The 24,175-nt window shown below is 42.5% G+C and overlaps 1 protein-coding gene across 1 annotated transcript in view; it reads right to left on the bottom strand.

Annotated features, from left to right (window-relative positions):
* Positions 1-4,005: 4,005 nt before the first annotated feature.
* Positions 4,006-24,175, bottom strand: part of LOC131923440 (cytochrome P450 20A1) — a 48,727-nt gene continuing 28,557 nt past the window's right edge. Inside the window, exons 6-13 of the mRNA XM_059278472.1 lie at positions 23,445-23,523; positions 17,938-18,053; positions 16,603-16,657; positions 13,222-13,342; positions 11,056-11,167; positions 8,169-8,233; positions 4,455-4,544; positions 4,006-4,305 (exon numbers count right to left, since the gene is read on the bottom strand). Coding sequence (XP_059134455.1) covers positions 4,155-4,305; positions 4,455-4,544; positions 8,169-8,233; positions 11,056-11,167; positions 13,222-13,342; positions 16,603-16,657; positions 17,938-18,053; positions 23,445-23,523 — 789 coding nt within the window. The 3' untranslated portion in view covers positions 4,006-4,154. The remainder of the gene's footprint in view (positions 4,306-4,454; positions 4,545-8,168; positions 8,234-11,055; positions 11,168-13,221; positions 13,343-16,602; positions 16,658-17,937; positions 18,054-23,444; positions 23,524-24,175) is intronic.

Below are 24,175 nucleotides of genomic sequence, written 5' to 3' on the forward strand. Positions count from 1 at the left end.
TTACAGGTTAACAATGGCCCTTACAGGGACTCATGAACCAGTCCTCCATATCACTTTATTATCAGTTAAAAAGCCTTGTTAAGACTAAACTCGAGTCCTGCAAGAGTCTTGTGACCAGTGACAGTGAGGTCAAAGAGCCAGGAGACAATATTTACTCACGCTATCAAACCTAAACATTTTGTGTATACGGTACTGGGTTCATCCCCAGAGCCTCAAAAATGCTAATCAGGTATTTTCATTGAGCTACATTTTTAATCTTTTGGTATTTCTATTTTTGTGTGTGTGTGTGTGTGTGTGCACGCTCTCGAATTGGGTGTCTGTGGAGGCCAGAGGATAGCCCAGGTGTTATTACTCAGTCATTCATCTTGTTTTTGAGATAGGGTCTCTCACTGGCCTCCCTCACAGATTACACTGGGCTCGCTGGCCAGCAAGCCCCAGGGCCCAGCCTGTCTGTGCCTCCACAGCCTGCGATTACACAGGGATGCCACCACACCGGACTTACATGGGTACTGGGAATTAAATCATGTTCTTATGCTTTCCTGGCAAATATTTTACCATCTGGGGCAACTTTTCGAGCCCCAGAATTTCCATTAAAAAAAAAAAAAAAGACTCTAGAAAAGACTTTGTTATGCCTTAAGTTAACTGTGTAACTATGGGCACAACAGGCTCATTCAGCTGACTCTTCTGCGTTCCATTTTCCACACCGCTGGTCATTAGTTATTCCACACCACCTCATTTATTGACAATTATGCCAGGCTCCCCTCTGGCTTAGTCAGGGACCCAATCTTTGCCTTGATAATTGCTTAGCAGGCCTCGCTTGCTTTAAAATCACCCTTATTTCAGCAGATCTCACTGACACCTGGTTTACATACCAATTGCAAACTCTAATCCTTTTCCAGTTTCCAATCTATCCACTAAACCTGGACAACACAAAACCCAAACCACAGGAAACACAGGTGGGAGGGGCCAGATTTAACAATCTGACAACTTCTAGAAACGACATAATAGTAACCAGGAACAGATTTCACTTAAAGTTTTGGAATATATTTCATAATTTAAATGTGTGTACGTTAGAAATAAATGCTACACCTTGATTATACATCTGTAATCAGTAGAAAAGAGAGGCAGGCTGAAACAATTAAATTCTATGTTAATTGGTCATAAATAGTTCTTGCAATTATCTGATCAACAAACACACCATAGGATAACTCAATAACTAGGGTATGTGTGTATATGCGTGTGCACACACACTTGCTTTATAACATGACATGCATAACTCTTGGAAATTACAAATAAAATTCAGTGGTGTAGCCAGGTGTGGTGGTGCACACCTCTGACCCCAGCACTTGGGAGGCAGAGGCAAGAAGGAGATCTCTATGAGTTCGAGGCCAACCTGGTCTTCAGAGCAGATCTACACAGAGAAACCCTGTCTTGAAAAACAAACAAAAATTCAGTGGTGTTAAAAATAACCAGTTTGCAGCCGGGCGGTGGTGGCGTACGCCTTTAATCCCAGCACTTGGGAGGCAGAGGCAGGCGGATACTCGAGGCCAGCCTGGGCTACCAAGTGAGTTCCAGGAAAGGCACAAAGCTACACAGAGAAACCCTGTCTCGAAAAACAAAACAAAACAAAAACAAAAATAACCAGTTTGCAATTAATCCCTTTCTCTGCTTAGCATTCTTCCTACAGTTGTCTAAAAACAAATGTTTACAAAAAAAGGGGAATTTTTGTAAATGCCTAATTGTTTTGTTTGTGTGTGGGTGGGTGTATTGTGTCACAGGACAACTTGTAGACGTCAGTTCTTTCTTTCCATCATGTGGGTCTCGCTTGGATCAAACACAGGTCATCAGTGTTGGTGGCAGGTGCTTTTACTGGCTGAGCCATCTTGCAAACCCAGAAAAAGGATTTCTTAAAACAAACAACAAACAAACAAAAACAAGCAGCAGCAGCCGCAGCTGGAGTGGGGTAAAGAATCTGGGGTTGGGGTGCCCCTCAGTAGAAGAGCAGAAAGGAAATTCATCATTTTAGCACAAGACAAAAGATGAACTAAAAATAAAATGCTATCAATAAAGCATTGAAAATAACACTTATTTGTAGAATATTATTTTAAGATGTGTTACATTTGTTTATGCTGTGGAACATTTGTTTAATGATGCAAAGATGTGTTGCCTTCTTTTATGTTGCATTTGTTTAACTTTGTGAAGCTGTGTTAAAGAACTGAATGGCCAACAGTGAGGCCAGAGAAAGGATAGGTGGGGCTGGTGGGCAGAGAGAATAAATAGAATGAGAAATCTGGAAGAAAAGGAAGGAGGAGTGATCGAAGAAGGAGGACGCTAGGGGCCAGCCACCCAGCCACACAACCAGTCACGGAGTAAGCGTGAAAGTAAGATATACAGAAGAAAACAGAAACAGCACAGAGGCAAAAGGTAGACGGGATAATTTAAAGCTAAGAAAAGCTGGCAAGAAACAAGCCAAGCTAAGGCCGAGCATTCGTAAGTGAGAATGAGACTCCATGTGTGATTTATTTGGGAGCTAGGTGGTGGGCCCCCCCAAAAGAGCCAAAGAACAAATAGCAAAAACAAACCAACAACACTTGTTAGTGCTAAAGTATACTGAGAACAATTCTTTAAAATATTCCCTAAGTAACTTCAGTACCGCTGTGCTTACTAATGACTGAATACCACTGCAGATAGTCATCAGCCATTTCTCTGTTCTTCTGTCCATGCATCTTACTGGGTGTTTTTCTTAACCTATTTGTTTTGATTTTTTGTTTGTTTGTTTTGTTTTCAAGGTGCTGGGTATTGAACTCAAGGCAACACATGAAAGGCAAGTGCTTTACCACCGAGCCACGTTCCCAGATCCTTAACAGTCTGTGTGAGCCCTTTGCCTGTAATATGCATATTTCCTTGTCTACCACACAGCTTACAATTTTTTGAAATTTATTCATTTTTATGTGCATTGGTGTTTTGCCTGCATGTATGTCCGTGGGAGGATGCCAGATCCCCTGGAACTGGAGCTACAAGACAGTTGTGAGCTGCCATGTGGGTGCTGAGAATTGAACCCAGGTCTTTTGGAAGAGCAGCTAATGCTCTTAACCACTGAGCCATCTCTCCAGCCCCAAGGCTTAAAATTTCTTTTGCCATCTGTTGTCTTCTCCGACCTTGCTTTGGTTGTGGTTTCTGGCTAGTGTTTAATTGTTTCTTACTGAAGTGTTGTGTGTCGTTATGGCTTTGTAATTAATGCCCAACCTAGGAGTTCCGTATCTCTGCATGAGAAGGAGAGTTGAACATAGTGCTTTGATATTGCCAGCGAAAGGGAATGAGTGTCACCTCAGCTTGTCACAGAGGAGGGGCGCGGGCTCTGAAGCACACTCAGAAGCAGCGTGCGATTCCCAGCTGACGCTAAACTACTTGAAATGCCAAGCCATGTGCCAGCCTTGGGAGGGACGCTTATGAGCAAGGAGAAAAGACAGCAGATGCTAGACGATGTCTAGGAAATTACTAAAACCTAATTCAAATGATTAAGACACACTAATTAATACTCAGGAAACAAAAATAGTCCCCAAATAGAGTGATAGGTGATTTATTAGAAAAGTAAAAAGAGGTAACATTGTTTCTCTTTATGAATATTCAGAAAATGTGATTCTCCAACTCACACAAAAGAATTCTAAGATTATTCATTTGAGCCGGGCGGTGGTAGTGCACACCTTTAATGCCAGCACTAAGGAGGCAGAGGCAGGTGGATCTCTATGAGCTAAGGTCAGCCTGGTCTACAGAGTGAATTCTGAGATCAGCCAAGACTACACAAAGAAACCCTGTCTTGAAAATCAAAAAAAAAAAAAAAAAAAAACTAATAATATATTCATTTGAGAGATCAACCTAAGAAAATCAAGATTAAAAATAATGGCTTAGAAAATGATACAAATTAAAGGAAAATGAAACTTTCCTATTAAAATTGTCAATATATTGTTGTAATGAGTATAAATGTATATCACATATTAAGAAATCTTGATATATAAAAATCCAAATTTACTTCACAAAGCACTAATAGGGTTTACATTACAAAATGATACTGGGTTTGTAAAAGGACCCAGCACATAATCTAAATAGGCTTTTTCCCTTCATCTACTTAACAAAGACTTAAAATGTCTAAATGTCTAGTATCTTTTGGAGACAGTGACCCACGCTTCTTCCCTTGAAGATGTGACCAGTTCATACTTCATCTCAAAAAGTTGTCCCTCCACAGCAAGCAGGCGCAGTCTCCTCACCAGCACGGTCACGAGCACTGTGGTCACCATATAAGCAAACCTGGTCCAGAAGAGAGTCAACGAGTTACTAAAGATTAAAAATCCAACATTAAAAATTACATAGATTGCTTGCTCCCGTTAAGAGAGATCATCTAATTCTGAGTGGGTGAGAATGGCATCTCGCCTTTCCCACTGCTGTCTGTCATTTACCTCAGTTCTGGGCATTCCCACGTGCCTGAAAAGCCAAGCGAAGAAAACACTTTCATCACTGATTCGTCAGCAAAGCGATCCGGATCAAACCTAAAAGGAAAATCTGAGTTCACCATAACGGTCCCACTTACACCTCAACATCAACACTCAATGCACAGGCTGTAACCGTTTAAATCTACTGCAGTCACATTATACTTTATTATACTTCCAAGCCACTGAACACACAGACATTTAATCTCTTGCTGTTTCTAAATATGTTACCTCTAAACAGTGGATTTAAAAAAAAAATACCTTCCTCAGATCCAGCAATGCAGCAGGTCACATTGTTTCTCCAATTCAAATTAGGCATCCAAGCCTTGAAATTCTGTTTACCAATTATACTGTACTCGTATTTGCTATAAGTGAAAGAGGCTAAGAAAGGCTCTTATTTTAAACTTCCCCTGTCAAATGCTGTTAGAGAAGTAGAAACATAAAAAAGGAAACATGGAAGTTCTTTTCAAACACAAGTGTTTTAAAAGCTCTATACTGTGTTAGAGAAGAGGAACATGAACACTTGCTGGTGGACTTGGTGGAGAGCTGGAAGCTGGTGGACTTGGTGGAGAGCGCCTGTCCTTCCATGTACACAGGAGGCAGGAGTATTTAGATTGTAATGAACACATTTAAGAGCAACGTTACAGACTATTAAAATGTCAGTATTTGCCTGGCGGTGGTGGTGTACACCTTTAATCCCAACACTCGGGAGATAGAGACAGGTGGATCTTTGTGAGTTTGAGGCCAGCCTGGTCTACAGAGTGAGTTCCAGGACAGGCTCCAAAGCTACACAGAGAAACCCTGTCTCGAAAAAAAAAACACACACACACCAGTATTTACAATATTCCAAAAGGCATATCCTTTGCATTCATCTGTCTTGTAGAAGGTCCTACGTAGGTGTCTACATGTCTTTCACAGCTGTGTACACAGCAAAAGCCAACAGCGGTCAAAAGCTGGCATCCTGTCTCTTTGCACCCTTATGTAAATGCGATCTCTCTGACCAATTCCTCCAGCTGTAGAAGACTCAGCTCAGGGTCGGTGGAGAGAATTAAGTAGCATCAGGTAAGAGAAATGTTTCATGCCAGAGGACCAAGAAGTCTGCTGTGAGATTGCGCCTTCTAGTTATGATGGGGAAGATGCACGCATGAAACAACATGGTTGCCTGAGCAAGACCCAAACAGTTCCAATAAGAGTTGACATTCCTGAGAATGGGGGGTGGGGGGGGGTGGGGGTGGGGGTAGGGGGGGGGGTGGGGGGGGTGGGGGGGGTGTATCTCACCAGGCCCTACCCCTAGATGAGGGGCTACAAGCAACTGACAACTGCTGAGAGAAGGAGGATTAGTGTCCTCTAGGGATGAGCCCTCTGATGCACCAACATCCAGTGGCCTTAGCAGCACACACATGCAGGCAGCACAGAGCGGACTCAACAGGTTGTGTTTACATGTCGATTCATTTATATGCAGGTGTAGCAATAATGGTCAAAGAGGAGGAGAACATGGGAGGGGTAGGAGGAAGTGGAGGGAGAGAGGACATGATGTATTTACATTTTAATTAAATTAAAAACAAACAAATGTTTAGCATCACACCTGGCCTTGAGTGCTGCACATGCACACTTATCAAACGTTTGCTACATAGTAGGTGCTCTGCTAGGTACTCCACCAGGCATCCCTTTATATATATATTATATATATATATATATATATCCCTTTATATATATATTATATATATATAATTCCTGTGAGGCAGGAATTGTTCCCACTCTGCTCAAAGGGCTGAGACAGCAGGGCTTGTTCCTTGGGCGGCAACACAGTTCCTGGGTGAAATGCACCAAGGCTGAAGCCAAAAGAGCTGAGTCTGAAGATCACTGTTTTCATCCTGTCTCTCTCCCTTCCTTCCTTCCGAGACAGGCCCTCCCATGAATACGGAAGTGCCCAACTTTAGGAAGCTCTCAGTTATACTACTAACATCTATATCTTCTAAATTTAATAGCTCAAAATGACTTCCACAACTTAGCATCTATTCCCTTTGGGGGAGGGGGGTAGATATTTGTGAGAAAGTCTTGATATGTAGCCCAGGTTATCTTCAAACTCTCACTTTTCCTGCCTCCGCCTCCCCAGTGTTGTGGGATATTTGTACACTGTGTGAAGGTGTATTGCTGTGGAACAGCCAATAGGTAGGTAGGAGGTATAGGCAGGACTTCTGGGCAGAGAGGAATGCTGGGAGGAAGAAAGGCAGAGTTGCCAGCCAGAGGCAGAGGAAGCAGGATGTGCAGCAAAAGAGGTAAAAAAGCCACGTGGTAAAATGTAGATTAATAGAAGCAGATTAATAAGTTATAAGAGCTAGTTGGGGACAAGCCTAAGCTAAAGGCCAAGTTTCCATAATTAACAAGAAGTCTCCATGTCCTTATTTGGGAGCTGGCTGGTGGACAGAGAAAGACATTTTATATGTCCAAGTGATGGGATTACAGCTGTGTGCCTCCACACCTGGGTCCACCTATTCCTTTTAACATTTTCAATTTCTCTGAATGTTCTAGAAATATCAATAATGTCAAAAGTTCCGATGCAGTTCCTGCTCTTTCTCTCCCCCTATGGTACCTGTCACGGAATCCAGGCCTTGCACATGAGCAACATACTCAGCTAGATCCTTCATATCTCACTTAAAGTTTATCGAAAACTTGGCATTTTTCACATAGATTTTTTTTTTTAAGATTAAAAAATTTCAAACTTTGCTGTCAATAGTGGTGCACGTCTTTAATCCCAGCACTCGGGAGGCAGAGGAAGGTGGATCTCTGAGTTCAAGGCCAGCCTGGTCTACAGAGTGAGTTCCAAGACAGCCAGAGCTACACAGAGAAACCCTGTCTTGAGAAAAAAATTTTTTTTCTAATTTTAGTTTTCAATAATTATAGGCATACTTATTTTTACAGAAGCACATCTTTAATTTTGTTATTAAGACAATTTGGAGCTGGGCGGTGGTGGTGCACGCCTTTAATCCCAGCACTCAGGAGGCAGAGCCAGGAGGATCTCTGTGAGTTCGAGGCCAGCCTGGTCTATAGAGCGAGATCCAGGACAAGCACCAAAAATTCACAGAGAAACTCAAAAAAAAAAAAAACCAAAAAGTAAAAATAAAAAAAAAAAACATTTGGAATATAAAATTTAGCTAATAGCTAATAATCTTAGAATAAAAATTGAAGACCTGGGCCGGGCGGTGGTGGCGCACGCCTTTAATCCCAGCACTTGGGAGGCAGAGCCAGGCGGATCTCTGTGAGTTCGAGGCCAGCCTGGGCTACCAAGTGAGTCCCAGGAAAGGTGCAAAGCTACACAGAGAAACCCTGTCTCGAAAAAACAAAAACAAAAACAAAAAAAAAAAAAAAAAATTTAAGACCTGCTATTTTATTAAGAATGTTTTAATGTTATATATTTTATATATGTTTATATATATATATATATATAAAATGCTATATATAAATAGAAAATAAGTAAAGGAGGAAGAGAGGAGAAAGGAGAGCGGATAGAGGAATGAGGCCATGAAGGAGAAGCGGCGAAGAGCAGACAGAAGTGGAGTGGCTTCCCGGTCCTCTGTCACATCGTTACCACATACTGAGTTTTCTCTTCCAACCACTGGAAAGGAATGCAAATTCGCATACACATAAACACAGCAATCAAAAAGACGTAAGACTGTTTCATACTTGTGTGGGGACGGCCAAGTGCTGGGGTCCTGAAGAACCACGCCGAGGGCATAAAGGACGAGGGTCTAAAAGACAAAGTCTAGTTAGTCGAGCATGACAAACGCAACAGCGGTCCCCCAGAGGCTCTTCTAGGACAGACAGTGAGAATGTAAAGTGACGAAGTCGCCACCGGCCATTCTCTCGGTGATCTGACCACCGATCAGGCCTCCTAAGCATGCCGCTGTATCCCGATGCCGAGCAGGAAAAGCCAGACTCGACTCTGTGAAAGTTTAAAACCTGAGAAGTACGTGAGCCTCTGGGGAAGGGGGTTATAAACAGGAAGAAATCCACCACGTAACCGACAGCCGAGGAACAGGCAGACAGCTCACCAGGAAGAAGAGCAGGGGTCAGAAGAGAAATGCAAACTGGATACATGGACGAAAAGCCGTTAATTATCAGAGAGGAGCATTGGATCAATGAGATGATGTGACGCTCGAGACACACAGAAGATTCATAAATCCAAAGTGGTGAGAAACTGGAGGGAGGTTTTTTTATTTTATTTTTGGGGGGCCTTAGGGATTGAACTCTGGGGCCCACTGAACTATACCCTCAGTCTTCTTTTCTTTTTCTTTTTTTTTTCTTTTTTTTTCAAGACAGGGATTCTCTGTGTAACAGTCCTGGCTGTCCCGGAACTCACTTTGTAGACCACGAGGGCCTCAAACTCACTAAGATCCGCCTGCCTCTGCCTCCCGAGTGCTGAGATTAAAGGTGTGCACCACCACCGCCTGGCAAACTCCCAATCTTCAAAGGATTTTGTGAGTGAGTTAGTTGATCAGTCAGTTACCTTGTTGTGCTAAGGACTGACCTCTACACAAGCCAGGTAAGTACACTATCACGGAGCTACATCCCTAACCCTGAGAAAGCATGTACTATCATTATTAGTGAAGTATAAGTTGCCTTTTACAAGATTCATTTATTATTAATAAAATAATTCATTTGGTGGTGCTCAGGCTCAAAACCAGGGCCTCGTGCAGAGCTGGTCAAGGGCTCTACCTGAGCTAACTTCAATCCCTAAGGGCAGCACATGGCGTTTGATCCAGACACTCCATTTCCTCACTATGTAGCCCGGGCTGACCTCCAACACACTATGTCTTGCGGGATGGCTTCAAACATGGCAATCCTCCTGCCTCAGCCTCTCGAGTACTGGAATTACAGGTATGCAACACCATGCCCAGCTTTCAAAAACTCCACTTCTAAGGTATTATTCCATACCTATACCACTGTATAATTTATAAAAATAAAAGAGAATGTCAGTCTGAATCTTCACTAGTGGGATGGCTTTCTTTACAGGACATAAGTTGATATGATACACATTGTGGAACACTACATGGCTTTTAAAATGAATGGGATCTCCATCAAGTGCCGGTTTTATTAACAGTTACGATATACTTAATAAAAAAGAAAGAACAACGTATTAATTATAATATATCATAGTAAGGCTCACTTTTAAAAAAATTATTATTCGTTGTGTGTATTATGTGTGAGTATGATTAAGGGTGTGCCACGTGGCGTGTGGGATCAGAGTTCAACTCTTCGGAGTCAGTTCTCTCCTTCCACCTTAATGTGGGCTCTGGGGGTCAAACCTAGGTCACCAGGTGTTGCACATCAGGTATTTTATCTGCTGAGTAATCTTACCAGCCCCTAACTTGAGTTTTTAAGATACATACGTATGTAAAGATGTGTTACATTTGTTTATGCTGTGGAATATTACTTGAACTGTGTAAAGGTGTGTGACATTTGTTTATGCTGTGGAATATTACTTTAACTGTGTAGAGGTGTGTGACATTTGTTTATGCTGTATTTGTCTAATTATGAAAAGATGTGTTGCTGTTTCACCTTGCCTGCCTAAGGCACCTGACTGGTCTAATAAAGAGCTGGATGGCCATAACTAGATGGAGAGGGATGGGCAGGGCTGGCAGATAGAGAGAATAAATAGGAGGAGAAATCTAGGCAGGAGAGAGAAGAGAAAGGAAAAAAAAAAAAAAAAAAAAAAAAAGAGGGACACCTGGGGCCAGAAGCCAGCCAGCCAGCCGCAGAGACAGCAGGAAAACAAGATAAACAGAAGGAAAAAAAAGATGAAAAGCCCCAAGGCAAAACACAGAGAGAAACAGGTTAAAATAGGAGCTGAGCTAAGGCCGAGCATTCGAAAACTAATATACATCTCCGTATCTTGATTTGTAAGCTGGTTGGTGGCCCAAAGGAAAAAGCCTGGTACATGTATGTGTGTATATGCATGCACACACAGCTCAATAATCACACACAAGAGCACACAGACATACAGACGGGGGGACAGCAGGACATGGAGACAAGGGAGGGAAGCTAAAGGAAATTCGCCAGGTCCAGTGGCCGTGAGTCTGGCTGTGACTCGGTGACGTGTAGCACTGACTGAACACCTTCAGGAACACAAGAGCACACCCCAGCCCAGCGGCATATAGCCACCACAAGATGAACTCAATGGTGCTTTTGGAGACTTTCCTCTCAAAATGGTTTGTTCTGGCATTTTTTTTTTTCTCTTTAACTTACTGGCCTTTTGCTTGTATATTATGGTTTCCAACTTTGTGTTTTTATTGCTGTGTGTGTGTGAGTGTGTTCGTGTTGTGAATGTGTTTCTCATGCTTCTTCTTTGGTTTTTTGTTTGTATGTTTTGTTTATTCTTTATTTTCCTGTTTGTTTTCTAAAGAGAGAAAGAAGGCCACAGAGCAGAAAGGATCGGGAGGAGATGGGAAAAGGGAAACTGATCAAAATAGACCACATGAAAAAAAATACTTTCAATTAAAAGAAATCAGATCAAAACACACACCAAAGCAGCTGAAGACAAGCTAAGTTAAATACAACAAATGTTTCCCACCTCCTTAGGAATAACAAATGGGCCGACTTTTCCTTCAAGATCTTGAAGCCGGGCAGAAACTGGGGTTAGTTTGGCAGTCCGAACAGTTTCACAGAGCACGTGCCGGCAATATCTGTTTTTTTAAAAATTAAACAGATGTGTTGAAGTTAATAAACACGACAAACATTAGCAGAATGGAGGTCAAAAACCACACGATTGGGCTGGAGAGACAGTTCAGAGGTTGTGAACACTCGTGGCTCTTTCAGAGGACCCGGGTTCGAGTCTCAGCACCCACAAGGTGACTCACAACAGTCTGTAACTCCAGTTCCAAGGACCTGGGAAACTTTCTTTTTCTTTTTGGGGATGTTTGTGTTAAGACTGAACTCTGAGCCGGGGGGTGGTGACAGACACCTTTAATCCCAGCACTCGGGAGGCAGAGGCAGGCGGATCTCTGTGAGTTCAAGGCCAGCCTGGTCTACAGAGCAAGTTCCAGGATAGGCTCCAAAGCTACACAGAGAACCCTGTCTTGGGGGGGCAGGGGGGAGTACTGAACTCTGGGAAGCCTTCTGATGCCCAGAGACTGCGGAACAGTTTGAGATTGCTTCCAGGTAGGTATCTGTCTTTTGCAGTGGCCCAAGTGACTAGAGTGTGCAACCACAGACCCGGCAGCAATCTGGAGAACAGGTTGAGAGAAGTAAGCAGCAAGGCCTTCTAGCAGCTGATGTTGCCTTTGGCAGAATTTCTCGTTGGTCAAACAATGTGGCAGGCAGTCCTCTGCACTTCGTTTTTTCACTTATCATAACAAGTGGATGTATATATTGACATTGTTTTTCTACTACGTAGCAGCCTCCCCCAGCATAACAGTATCAAAATTTGCTAATTTATCTATCTACCAGTTGGTAGACATCTGGACTGCTTCCGGCTCTTGGGTGTTTTGAATATACAGCTACCAACATTTGCACACAGGTCTTTGTGTAGGCCTGCTTTCGTTTCTCTTGAGTAACTACCTAGGAATGCTCAGGAATTTTTGAGTCATACAGAGGCTGAGTGTATGCTTAACACTATAAAATCCTACCACAGCATTTCCCCATGTGCCTGTACTATTTGGTATTCCTATAAACAAAGTATGAATGTCCACATGCTTGACATCATTGGTAGGTACTACATATAAGCTAATTAATTAAAAGGTTCTGTAGAACCTACTCTATTTTTTTTTAATATGGCTCTACAGTTGTGTAGTCTTTTTTTTTTTAATTATTATTATTCTCTGTGTCTAGGTGTTTTATGAGCATGTGTGTCTGTTACACCATATTAGCATGTACTGCTCATGGAGGCCACAAGAGGACACTGGATCCCTGGGAACTGGAACTGCAGATGGTTGTGAACCACCATGTGGGTTCCGGGATTTGAACCTGGGTCATCTAGAAGAGCCGTCAGTGCTCTTAACTGCTGGGCCATCTCTCCAGCTCCCAGAACTACTTTTATGATTTTAGACATGAGATTAAATTTGATCTGTTAAAATCTGTATGTAAATGGGTGTGGTACACATAATTGTCATCATAGTACCCAGGAGGTTGAGGCAGGAGGATTATAAGTTTGTGCCCCATACACAGTAAAGACTCTTGCCTCAAAAAGCAGAAATAGAGACTGTCAAGAACAAGTAAGAGTGCTTGCTGCTCCATCAGGAGGACTGAGTTTAGACCCCAGTACCCATGTTGGGTGGCTCACAACTAACTCCAGCTCCAAGGGATCCAACTCCCTCTTCTGGTCTCCACAGGCACCCACACAGATGTGCACACACAGATGTGCACACACAGATGGGCACACACACTCTTCTAGACACAGACACATAAAACTTTGTTGTTGTTGTTTTGGTTTTTGCAAGACAGGGTCTCTTTATTTTAGCTCTGTCTGTCCTGGGTCTCTCTCTGTAGACCAGGCTGGCCTTGAACTCACAGAGATCCACCTGCCTCTGCCTCTCAAGTGCTGGGATTAAATGTTTGTACCACTACGCCCATCTAAATAATTTTTTAAATAAACAGAAACAAATCAAAATTGAAATCTATGTAAATATTTTAAGAAAGATATCTATATTTTTCCTACATCTTAGCATAAGCTTTATGTTAATAAATAAACCACCTGATATTGCCTGTTTAATGATTTTTTTTTCGTTCATTGTATTCCTACCTTAGCTGCTCAATTTTCTCTGAAGTAATAGGACCCTTCCCGAAAACTTCGTCTATCTCCTTATGCAGCTTCTTCTGAACGTCTTCAGAAGTCGTCAGAAAGCAGATTGCCCAGGTGCACACTATGTAAAAAGCATATTGGGGTCAATGAAAATAGCCACTGCATAATTTCTGGTATAAAACAAGAAAAAAAAAAAGGTAATGGTTTAGTTCATGAATTTTTTTTCCTGTTAGATGTACATGAATGTTACCAAAAATTAAAACAAAATTCTTCACAAGATTTGAGTTTCTTTGAACAGAACACAAAGGTATGTAGAAGATGGGAAAACATGTAGAGCTATCAAGATATGTCTTTCTGAAGTCTGGCAGGTAAGGGACAGACCACGTAAGGTCAGCCTACCTAAGACCGGTGAGGATAAACACCCAAGGGGGACTGGATGTTGGAGATTATCTATTTCAATCTCATGAAGTAAAAACCCGACTTAAATCAGCTTCTTCACTAGAAACACTAATGATTCCTACAAATCAAATTAGTGGGACATTTGCTCATATGAGAACATGAAATATTTTTAAACCTTTCATAATTATTGCTCGGGTGATTGGCTCCCCAAATCATTTGAGAGTTCACTGGTGCTACAACCTAACAACCAGAGACTCTGACTCCACAGGTTGGGGGTAAGGTCCACCACCTGCACTATTTTAAAAACTTTAATCATATTTATCTACTGTGCATATATGTATGTGTGTATATATGTATATGTAAGGGTGTTGACATGTCTGCGGGGCTCAGAACCTAGGAATCTGTTCTCTCCTTCCACCATGTGGATTCCTGGGTCTGAATTCAGGTCATCAGGTTGGAGGCGAGTACCTTCACCCCCTGAGGCACCTCCCTGTCCCTCCTCTGAACTTTTAATAAGTACTCTGACAGACATTGGCTCGTGGCTCACTTTTGGTTTCAGCTGGTTTGTGGATTATTTTCACAGGGTAAAAGGGACAAAAGGCAGAGGGAACAAAGTAGCTATACTCCCTCACTGTTCCAATAAACCTCTCCCTAGACATGCTTAAGCAACAGTACCTACGGAGCTGCCTTTTCTATTCCAGGAGCTCTGTGATGTGTATAGAGCACTGTCTACCTCTTCTTATCAATCACCTTTTTTCCTAGGCTGAGGACTGACTCAAATTATTATTATTATTATTATTATTGTTGTTGTTGTTGTTGTTGTTGTTGTTGTTATCGCAGTGCTGGGGATCAAACCAAGGCCTTGTGTGTGCAAGGTAAGTGTTCTAACACAGAACTACACTCATAAAACCCAAAGTTAACTTTTTAAAAATATATGCTTGAAGGCCGGGTGGTGGTGGTGCACTCCTTTAATCCCAGCTCTTGGGAGGCTGAGGCAGGCAGATGGATCTCTGTGAGTTCGAGGCCAGCCTGATCTACAGAGCAAGAACCAGGACAGGCATCAAAACTACACAGAGAAACCCTGTCTTGAAAAATGAGGGGGAAAAAATGTCTGCCTGATTGACTTATTTCCTCTAAAAATCAATAGCCACCTATAACTCAATTACTCAAGAGTAACTGGCTATGTTAACTCTCCCTATACATCCTGGTTGTCCTGGAACTCGCTCTGTAACCAGGCTGGCCTCAAACTCCCAGAGATCTGCCTGCCTCTGCCTCCCGAGTGCTGGGATTAAAGGCGTGCGCTGCCACTTTACTTAGCATGGCCCACTAGGGCTTTTGGGTGAACCACGGCATTTCTGTTTCACAAATGATATGTAAACATATGTAATTTACATTATATATTAAAATATGCAGTACAAGTTTACAATATATATCTATATACTACTAACAAGGATTTGCATACAGTAGTCATCCATATGTCCTGCTTGACTTATCACTTAAAACTAATAAACACATCTCTTAAAAAAGTCACAGAACACATGCAAAGAAATAAATAGTAATGTTCTTTATAAACTCTCACATGGCCAGTTTTTGTGGTTGTCACAGCATAATAAACTCCCTTTTGTTTTGTTTCTGTTTTTGAGACCAGGTCTGTGTAGCCCTGGCTGGCCTGGAACTAGTGACCCTCCCAACTCACCCTCCTCAATACTAGAATTAGACATGTGCCACCATGCCCAGGTTAATTCCATTTTTTAAAAAGCTTTATCAAAGATACATTTTAATGTAACAGAGATTTAAAACAAATAAGCCAAGCCGGGCGGTGGTGGCGCACACCTTTACCCAGCACTCGGGAGGCAGAGCCAGGTGGATCTCTGTGAGTTTGAAGCCAGCCTGGTCTACAGAGGGAGTTCCAGGACAGTCAGGGCTATTTCACAGAGAAACCTTGTCTCAAAAAAAATCAAGAAACCAAATAAGCATTAAAAAAGTATTGATGGGTTGTGAGATGGCTCAGCAGGTAATTTACTGGCTGGCAAGCCTAATGACCTGAGTCCAGTTCCTGGACCTACGGTAAGCTGAACTCCACTGACTGCATGCTCATGACCTGTGCCCATGCTACCACAACAGGTAAACAAATGTGGGAAGAAATTAAATAATACATTTTAAGTAATTGAGATCTTTGACACATCTGCATAAATTTCATTTGGTCTGTAACATCTGGACACATCTAGATGTTAAAGAGGAGAAATGTGTGAGGAGTTTACACTAGCAACCCTCAGCATTCCAAAAACTTCCCCTTGAAATAAAGGGTAAACCAAGTCCTTCAAGTGAACATCAATTTTCCACATTTTAAGCTGGTACCTGAATACTTCCTGGAAGCATTTTATATTATACCTTTTTTATGTTTATAAACATTTTCTATAAATACTGTATCAATGCACTGTTCCCTATAAATCTACAAACCAATGAAGGTCACACATCTTAGGATTTTAAATAGAAATCATCTTCAAATGCAAGAAGAGAGTTCTTTCAAATCATGATCACTGTGGACTCAGCACCCTTTTCCAGTCCTTAGTAACAGCAGACCGGCTTGGAATCAGCAACAGAGGGGCTGTGAATCAGTGGGCGACTGTCTGTCTAGTGTGGACAAGGGTTCAACCCTTAGAACGGGTGCGTGCGTGCCAGCGAGCGAGCGATATGGAAAAGCTCGTCACTCACCAGGAAAGGTGTTGACGGCAGTTCATTTGAAAGGCGCTAATAGAATTCACAATCCATAAAATGTGCTGAGAAATTTATGGCAATTTTCGAAGGTGAAATTGAACACACATGTGTGGGGGAGGCACCCATGCGAAGCGAGCTTTTTAAACTAGAATCAAACAGCGAGGAAGGGACAGGACAGAGGGCTCCCGCAGTGTTTCTCTATAGAACAGCTTCACCTGTGTGTATTCTGTAATCTATCTGAGAGAGAAATCAACTCATACTTACACTTTGCAGTTATTATGCAACCGGCCAGAGAAAATATCATACTGTCTTCTAGGATCTACAAGACAAATTTAGAAAGTATAAAATATAAGGTGGTCTTCACTAGATCCTACTAAAATACTCTAGAGTATAAAATTAGGTTCAGGAAAAAGTGGGGGGAAATATATCTTTATTAGGTCTTCACCAAAGACAAAATCCATGTAATGTGAGAACCAATCTAAATAACGGGCAGCTGGGCCAGAGAGGTGTCTGAGCAGTTAAGAGCATTCACTGCTATTGCAGAGGACTTAGGTTTGGTTCCCAGCAAGCACAATGGGAGGCTCCCAACCACCTGTAACTCCAGTATCAGAGGTCTAACGCCCTCTGCTGGCCTCTGAGGGCTCCTGCACACACATGGTGTATATAATCTCACACAGGCTCACACATTTACATGTTAAAGAACAAATAAAAATCTCTAAAGACTGGACTGCCTATTTTCTTACTTGTGTTAATTTTACCTTTTATTTTTGTCATTTTTAATTAAACTTGTCCTTTGACAATCACACTATACAAGCATTCTGGTTCCTCAAACCCCTACCCTCTCCTATCCACACTGTCATGGGTAGATCATACCTTGCATTGTCTTTTGTTTTTCAAGACAGGGTCTCACTATGCAGGCTGGCCTAGAACTCAGAAACTGGCCTGCCTCTGCCTCCTGAGTGCTGGGACTAAAGGTGTGTGCCCCCACTCCTGGTTGCACAGACTTTTTGATGGAACAGACATTTATTTCTTAGTAATCTTACTAGCTCACCACAGGCAAACCTTTTCAGTCCTATTTTCATGGCATGGTCTGGTGCAACAATATTGTCTTGGCCATAGGGAAGAAGTGCCTGCTACTGTCCTCAGAACCTGATCAATTTCTGCACAAACGCACATCCAGAAACTTCCTTCTGCCTATTAGAGATTGTATATGCCATGCTGGGACTCCTATAATGAAGTGGCAAGGATGTCACTGCTGACCCTTGCCTGGCAACACCATAAACACAGCATTATGCTGGTAACAAACAAGCAATGAACCTGGCCATTTGGGCAGGAAGGCTGAGTCCATCAAGGCTCACACACACTCCTCTATTAATTTAATAGATCACTCCTCTACTAATTTAACAGATCAGTTGGGCTTCATGTTTGCTTATCCTAATTTTAAATGCTCTACAGCGGCTTCAGAGGGTGAACTAGGGGGACATTGACTACTCACGACATGACAAAAGAGACACCCAACTTCTTGGAGGCCATTTGGACTGAATGAATCGCACTCTACGCATACGTGAACTTCTCATAAACGCCTAACACTCTTATCACCTGCTGCTCATTAAGGTTCCCTTGGATTAAGGAGTCGATGAAGATATGCTGACTGAAGTTCCTTCCTCTTCGTTCCTTTATGATTTTCTTTAGAGTAGATTCCAACTGCATGAGGGCTTAAAGAAGAAAATTTGAAAAAAATTAATTAAGTATGTAAGTATTCGTGGAGATTAAACTTCCTAAAAATAATTCTGTTCAGGCTGGGCAGTGGTGGCTAACGCCTTTAATCCCAGCACTTGGGAGGCAGAGACAGGCGGATCTCTGAGTTTGAGGCCAGCCTGGGCTACAGAGTGAGTTCTAAGACAGCCAGAGCTACATAGAAAAACCCTGTCTCAATAAAACAAACAAACAAAAACCCCTCTGTTCATATTACCATGTGAGGAACAAAACCTTTGAAGTCAGTAACCAATAATTTTAAAAGCAAATTTGTATTTAAATTCATACACATTTTGTCTTTCTTTCTTGTTAAATTTCAGATACATACTAAAAAGTGCATAAAATATCTACATGAAATTCAAGAAGTAATTGAGTCTAAAGAAACATTTAAATTACTACCACCCAGGTGAAAATGTAAAACAATTCTAACACCACACAGGCCTCTAAACACTCAAGTTTCTCTGTTAATATTAACCCTTCTAAATTCTGCCTTCTGACTCCACCACTTCTCTCAAATCAAGTCTCACTCACTGAGGAAGAGAAACAGATAGGAAATAATCAGAAAGGTAAATTGTGAAACCTAAAAGACACAAGTAACTGGTAATCGATGGCCACTAAAACTATCCCAAGATTTGCTTCCTCCCTCATCCTCGCTGACCTGCTCTATCACTGGTGACATCAGAACTCACTCTGGAAGCGCTGCCCCCCATGGCTCCCAGGAGGACAGTCGAGGGACTCACACTCCCTCCCTCTCTCTCTGCTGTCCATCTCATCTCCTTTTAACTCCTTCCAGAGTTAATGTTTTAACGATGGAATGTCCAAGGGCTGGGTTGTTGTTTATTTCTCTTTTCTTCTTCTTTTTTTTTTTTTTTTTTTTTTTTCTGGTTTGCCTGTTTGGAGACAGAGTCTCACTATTTGGCCCAGGCAGGCCTGGAACTCACTATGGAATGGCCTTGTTTTGGACCTCCTTTTTAATCTATATTTACTACCTTGGTGAACTCTGGTCTGGAGATTTTAAAACTATGTAGCAAATACTTCCAAAATTTTACTTCTAGTCAGGGCCTCTTTCCTCCAGACTCCAGACTCATAAATTTAACCGCAACCTTGACATCTCCACCAAGGTGCCTGAAGCATATTACACGTGGCTTCCAACATACTGAACTCTCGATCATTCTGCAAACTGTGTCTTCCCAAGCTTCCCGTTGTGTTTACTAAGAATCTTATTTTAGTCACTCTGGCCCAACAGCCCGCTGCCTTCTCCTCTCTCGCTCCATATTTAACGCATTAGTCAGTGTTGATGATTCTGTCTTCAGAGCACAGAATTTTCTGTTGCTCTCTTGTCTCTGTCCCTCATTACCTGCTGGTCAGCACCTGGTCCAAGCCTAGTCTCTTTCTAGCCTGCTTCATTGCAACAACACCTGAATTACTTCCTCTGCCTCCGACCTGACATTCTCATCTATCAGTGGAAGCCAAGATCTTAAAAAAAAATACATAACTCAGAGCATGACAGCTCAGAACTATCTACCAGCTTCCTATCTCAAAGAAGCAACCTAGACATATGCTTACATATACATATATGTATACATATACATACACATATACATAGCTCTAAGCCATACAAACGCTGTCCAGTCTTCCTGACCTCATCTCCATCTCTAATTTTGTAATGTGCATCATGGTAGACATACTAGCTTCAAATACACCAGGAATAGCTGGACCTCTAAGACTCTGAGTCACAGTCTCTCGGCCAGACTTCCCTCGGACATCCAGGTACCCAATGGTCTGCAGGGCTGGTGTCTCCATCTCATAAATGTTGAGAAACAATCCCAGCTGATGTCCCCGTCACAATAATTAAAACTGTAGCCTCTCCGCCCCACACTCTCCCGCCTCCTTCCCACTTTCCCCCACAGCCGTTTTCACACTCTATAAATTTACTAATTTAGATCGTTTCTAATTTCTTCCAGCTAGAATGAGGCACAGGGAGTCTTCTTATGCATTAACATCTCTCAGAACTGAACAACAGGACAGTATAAATCCTGACCAAATAGTGATAAGACTGGAAAAACTGACCCCACGTTAAAGATGGAAAGGAGGGTTTGCTGACAGTGTGCTGCAGGAATTCCCACACGGTAGCACACTGCAATCACCTGGGAGGCATTTCTAAAGACAGTAAAACACAAGTCACACCTCATAGCAATTGAATCTAAGTGTCTGGGGGTAGAAACCAGGCTTCAATATTAAAACAAAACAACACAAAACTGTGGTGTAAAGAAGCTTGGGGATTATTGTGACCATTTCTGAAATGTAGTTTTTACAAAGGGGAATTAATCTAAATGCATCCATCAAATGAGGAGAATGGCCATGAGTACTCTCACTGGAAGTGTATCAAATTGGCTTTTAAAAAACCTCTGCTGAACTGAGCGGTGGTGGTGCACGCCTTTAATCCCAGCACTTGGGAGGCAGAGGCAGGCGGATCTCTGTGAGTTCAAGGCCAGCCTGGTCTACAGAGCGAGATCCAGGAAAGGTGCAAAGCTACACAGAGAAACCCTGTCTCGAAAAACAAAAAAACAAAACAAAACAAAAAACCAAAAAAAAAACCTCTGGTGGATGTGTCAGGAGCATCCCTAAAACAGTATGAGCACATGAAGCTTTGTGGCCTGTGCACAGAGGAAGAACCAGCACACAGTAGGTCATAATTAAATACCTAAGAAAAGCCTATGAAGGATACCATTACGTATGGAAAATAATCTGTTGCTCTCACGAAGCCTTGTTTTCCTCTTTAGGGAGGTGGGTTTCTAACCCCTGGATCCAAATGGATGATCCTCCTGCCTCAGCATACCAAGTAGCTGGGACCACACAAGTGTACAACTGTACAGGATCTGTGTTCTAACTACCCTGCCTGGTTCCAAGAAAAGAAAATGAAGCAGGTCAGAGTAAACATATTAATACATTCCTGGCATGAGCGTGGGATGGCTCAGTGAAGTGTCCACTGCCCAAGCGTGAGGACCTAGATTTATATCTCCATCGCTCAGGTAAGGAAGAAAAAGAGAGGGGCTGGAGAGATGGCTCAGAGGTTAAGAGCACTGACTGCTCTTCCAGAGGTCCTGAGTTCAATTCCCAGCACCCACATGGTGGCTAATAACCATCTGTAATGAGATCTGGTGCCCTCTTCTGGCCTGCAGTCACATATGCTGTATACATAATAAATAAATAAATCTTTAAAAAAAAAAAAAAAAGAAAAAGAAAAAGAGAGAGACAGGCACTGGGGCTCACTGGCCAGCTAGTCTTTCCTAGTCAGTGAGCTCTGAGTTTAGCTAGAGACTTGTCTCAAAACTTAAGGTCAAGAGTGACAGAGGGCGGAATCAGACATCGAGCTCTAGTCTACGTGGACACTCGCGCTGTCAGGGCTGCCCACCAATCCATTTTGATGGCTTGGCACCTTATTTTTTGAGATAAGGTCTTTCACTGGACCTAGAGGTTGTTGGCATTTCAGCTAGGCTGGCTGACCAGCAAGCCCTTGATCCACCTGCCACCTCCTCTGATGTCCCCTTCAGTGCTGGAGTTACAGGTGTGTGCCACCCACCTAGATTCTGTATAGGTGCTGGGAATCTGAACTCAAGTCCTTGGGCTAGAGCAGCCAGCGCATGACCAATGGAGCCATCCCCAGCCCTACAAGATACTCTTTTCTATGTGAATTTTAGTTTCTATTTTGTAAACGTTACTAATGTTTACATTTTATCTATGTGTGTGCACATGTGTGTGAGTGCGTGCAGGTGTCCCCAGAGGTAAGAAGAGGATATCAGATCCTTGGGAGCTAGAATTACAGGTGTTTGTGATCTACCCAATGTGGATGCTAGGATGTGAACTCATCTGCTAAGCCACCTCTCCAGTCCCTGTATGGAAACTTTCTAAGTCACTGTCAGACAATTTAGAAAACATTATAAAATTTCACTCAATTTTATAATGACAGTATATTTTTTATTTGGGGAGCTAGAGAGAGGGCTCAGCAGTTGAGAGCATTGGCTGTTCTTGCAGAAGACTCAGGTTCAGTTCTCAGCACCCACATGGCAGCTCACAACTATCTGTAACTCCAGTTCCAGAGGATTCAACGCCCTCTTCTGGCCTCCTAGGGCACTGCACACACATTGTGCACATACACACATGCAGGCAAAAAGCTCATTCACAGCCGGGCTCACAGGCATTTAATCCCAGTACTCGGAGGCAGAGGCAGGCAGATCTCTGTGAGCTGGAGGCCAGCCTGATCTACAGAGTGAGTTCCAGGACAGCCAGGGCTGTTACACAGAGAGACCCTGTCTCAAAAACAAAACACAAAACAAAACAAAAACAAAAACAAAAAAGGAAAGAAAAAGAAACAAAGCTCATTCATATAAAATGTTAAAAAAAATTTTTAAATGTTAGAGAACTTTAAATTTGATACATTTTCGCAGATGTCTGTGGAATAGTTAATAATTTGACATTATTTCCTTAGCAGTTCCTGTAATACTACACATTTAGTTTGGTTTTGGTTTTCTATTTACAGAACAGTACACCAATAATAAGGGTCAGAGACACAGCTCGGTGGCAGGCCACGTGCCCAACATCCTCAGCACCACATACACACATGTAAAAGTCTCCACGTGGGCTAGAAGTGGCTCAGCGGTTAAGAGCACCAGCTGTTCTCCCAGAGGACCTGAGTTTGATTCCCAGCACAGACATGGAGATTCATAACTGTCTGTAATTACAGTTCCAGAGGATGTGACACCCTCCTCTGGCCTCTGCGGGCACCAGCCATGCAAGTGGTACACAGATGTACATGCAGGAAAAACACTCGTACATATCAAATAAAATAAAATTAAAAAAAAAAACTACATAAATATTTTCTTGTTTTAAGAGAATTCCACCCATGTTTATTTATTTTTATTTTTATTTTTTTATTTATTTTTATTTTTCCCAGAGCTGAGGACCCAACCCAGGGCCTTGTGCTTGCTAGGCAAGCACTCTACCACTGAGCTAAATCCCCAACCCCTCCACCCATGTTTATTATTCATAATACATATTATTGAATGGCTTTCTGGTGTCCCCTTATGCTTCCCACAGTGAGCATCAGCTTCTACTTACTGCTCTTTCATCGAAGAAAAACGATCACTGAATGAAATGTAGAAGGAAAAAGCATAGAGAAAATATAAATGACCAATAATCTCACTATTCAAAGATGAAACTACTAAAATCCTGGCACGCATCTTTGAAACCTTATTAAAATCTGAGGGTGAGAGCTGGGATCTGGACCAGCAGCAGGTACCTGCCTGCCACGAACTACCCAAAACCAGTTCATTGAGAGTGGCTAAACTTACCTTCTTGATACTGTTTCTTCCGAGTGGCATTTTTATCAAGTGATCCATCGAGAAAGCCTTTTCCAATCTCAGACCAAACCTAAACACAGGAAACCATGTGAGTACTATGTAGTGTACAGATCTCCCACATGATGCTGAGTGACCAAACTGTTGAATACTGAGGACCTTCCTCGCCAGCAGATCTGAGTACCTAAGCTCTTCCTTGTCAGGCTGTCTGATCATGTGATCCATAGCTCCTGAGAACAGGGCTCAGATATATTTTTAATGATTTTGAGCAAGGCACTTTCAAACTAATTTCAGGCATATGAAAAGTTTCTTTTCTTTCTTTTTGCTTTGTTTTGTTTTTGAGAGTGTTTCTCCGTGTGACCTGGTTGTCCTGAAACTCTCTCTGTGGAGCAGGCTGGCCGCAAACTCACAGAGATCTGCCTACCTCTGCCTCCCGAGTGCTGGGATTAAAGGCGTGCACCATCACTGCTGGCCTCAGGTTTTTTATTATATATATATACAATCCCCTCAGACATGAGTGGATTAAATAGATCATAGGTACTTAACATTTTTTAGCCGGGCGGTGGTGGTGGCGGTGGTGGTGGCGGCGGCGGCGGCGGCGGCGGCGGCGGCGGCGGCGGCGGCGGCGGCGGCGGCGGCGGCGGCGCACGCCTTTAATCCCAGCACTCGGGAGGCAGAGCCAGGCGGATCTCTGTGAATTCGAGGCCAGCCTGGACTACCAAGTG

This window comes from Peromyscus eremicus, chromosome 13 (assembly GCF_949786415.1).
Source record: "Peromyscus eremicus chromosome 13, PerEre_H2_v1, whole genome shotgun sequence".
Classification (NCBI taxonomy): domain Eukaryota; kingdom Metazoa; phylum Chordata; class Mammalia; order Rodentia; family Cricetidae; genus Peromyscus; species Peromyscus eremicus.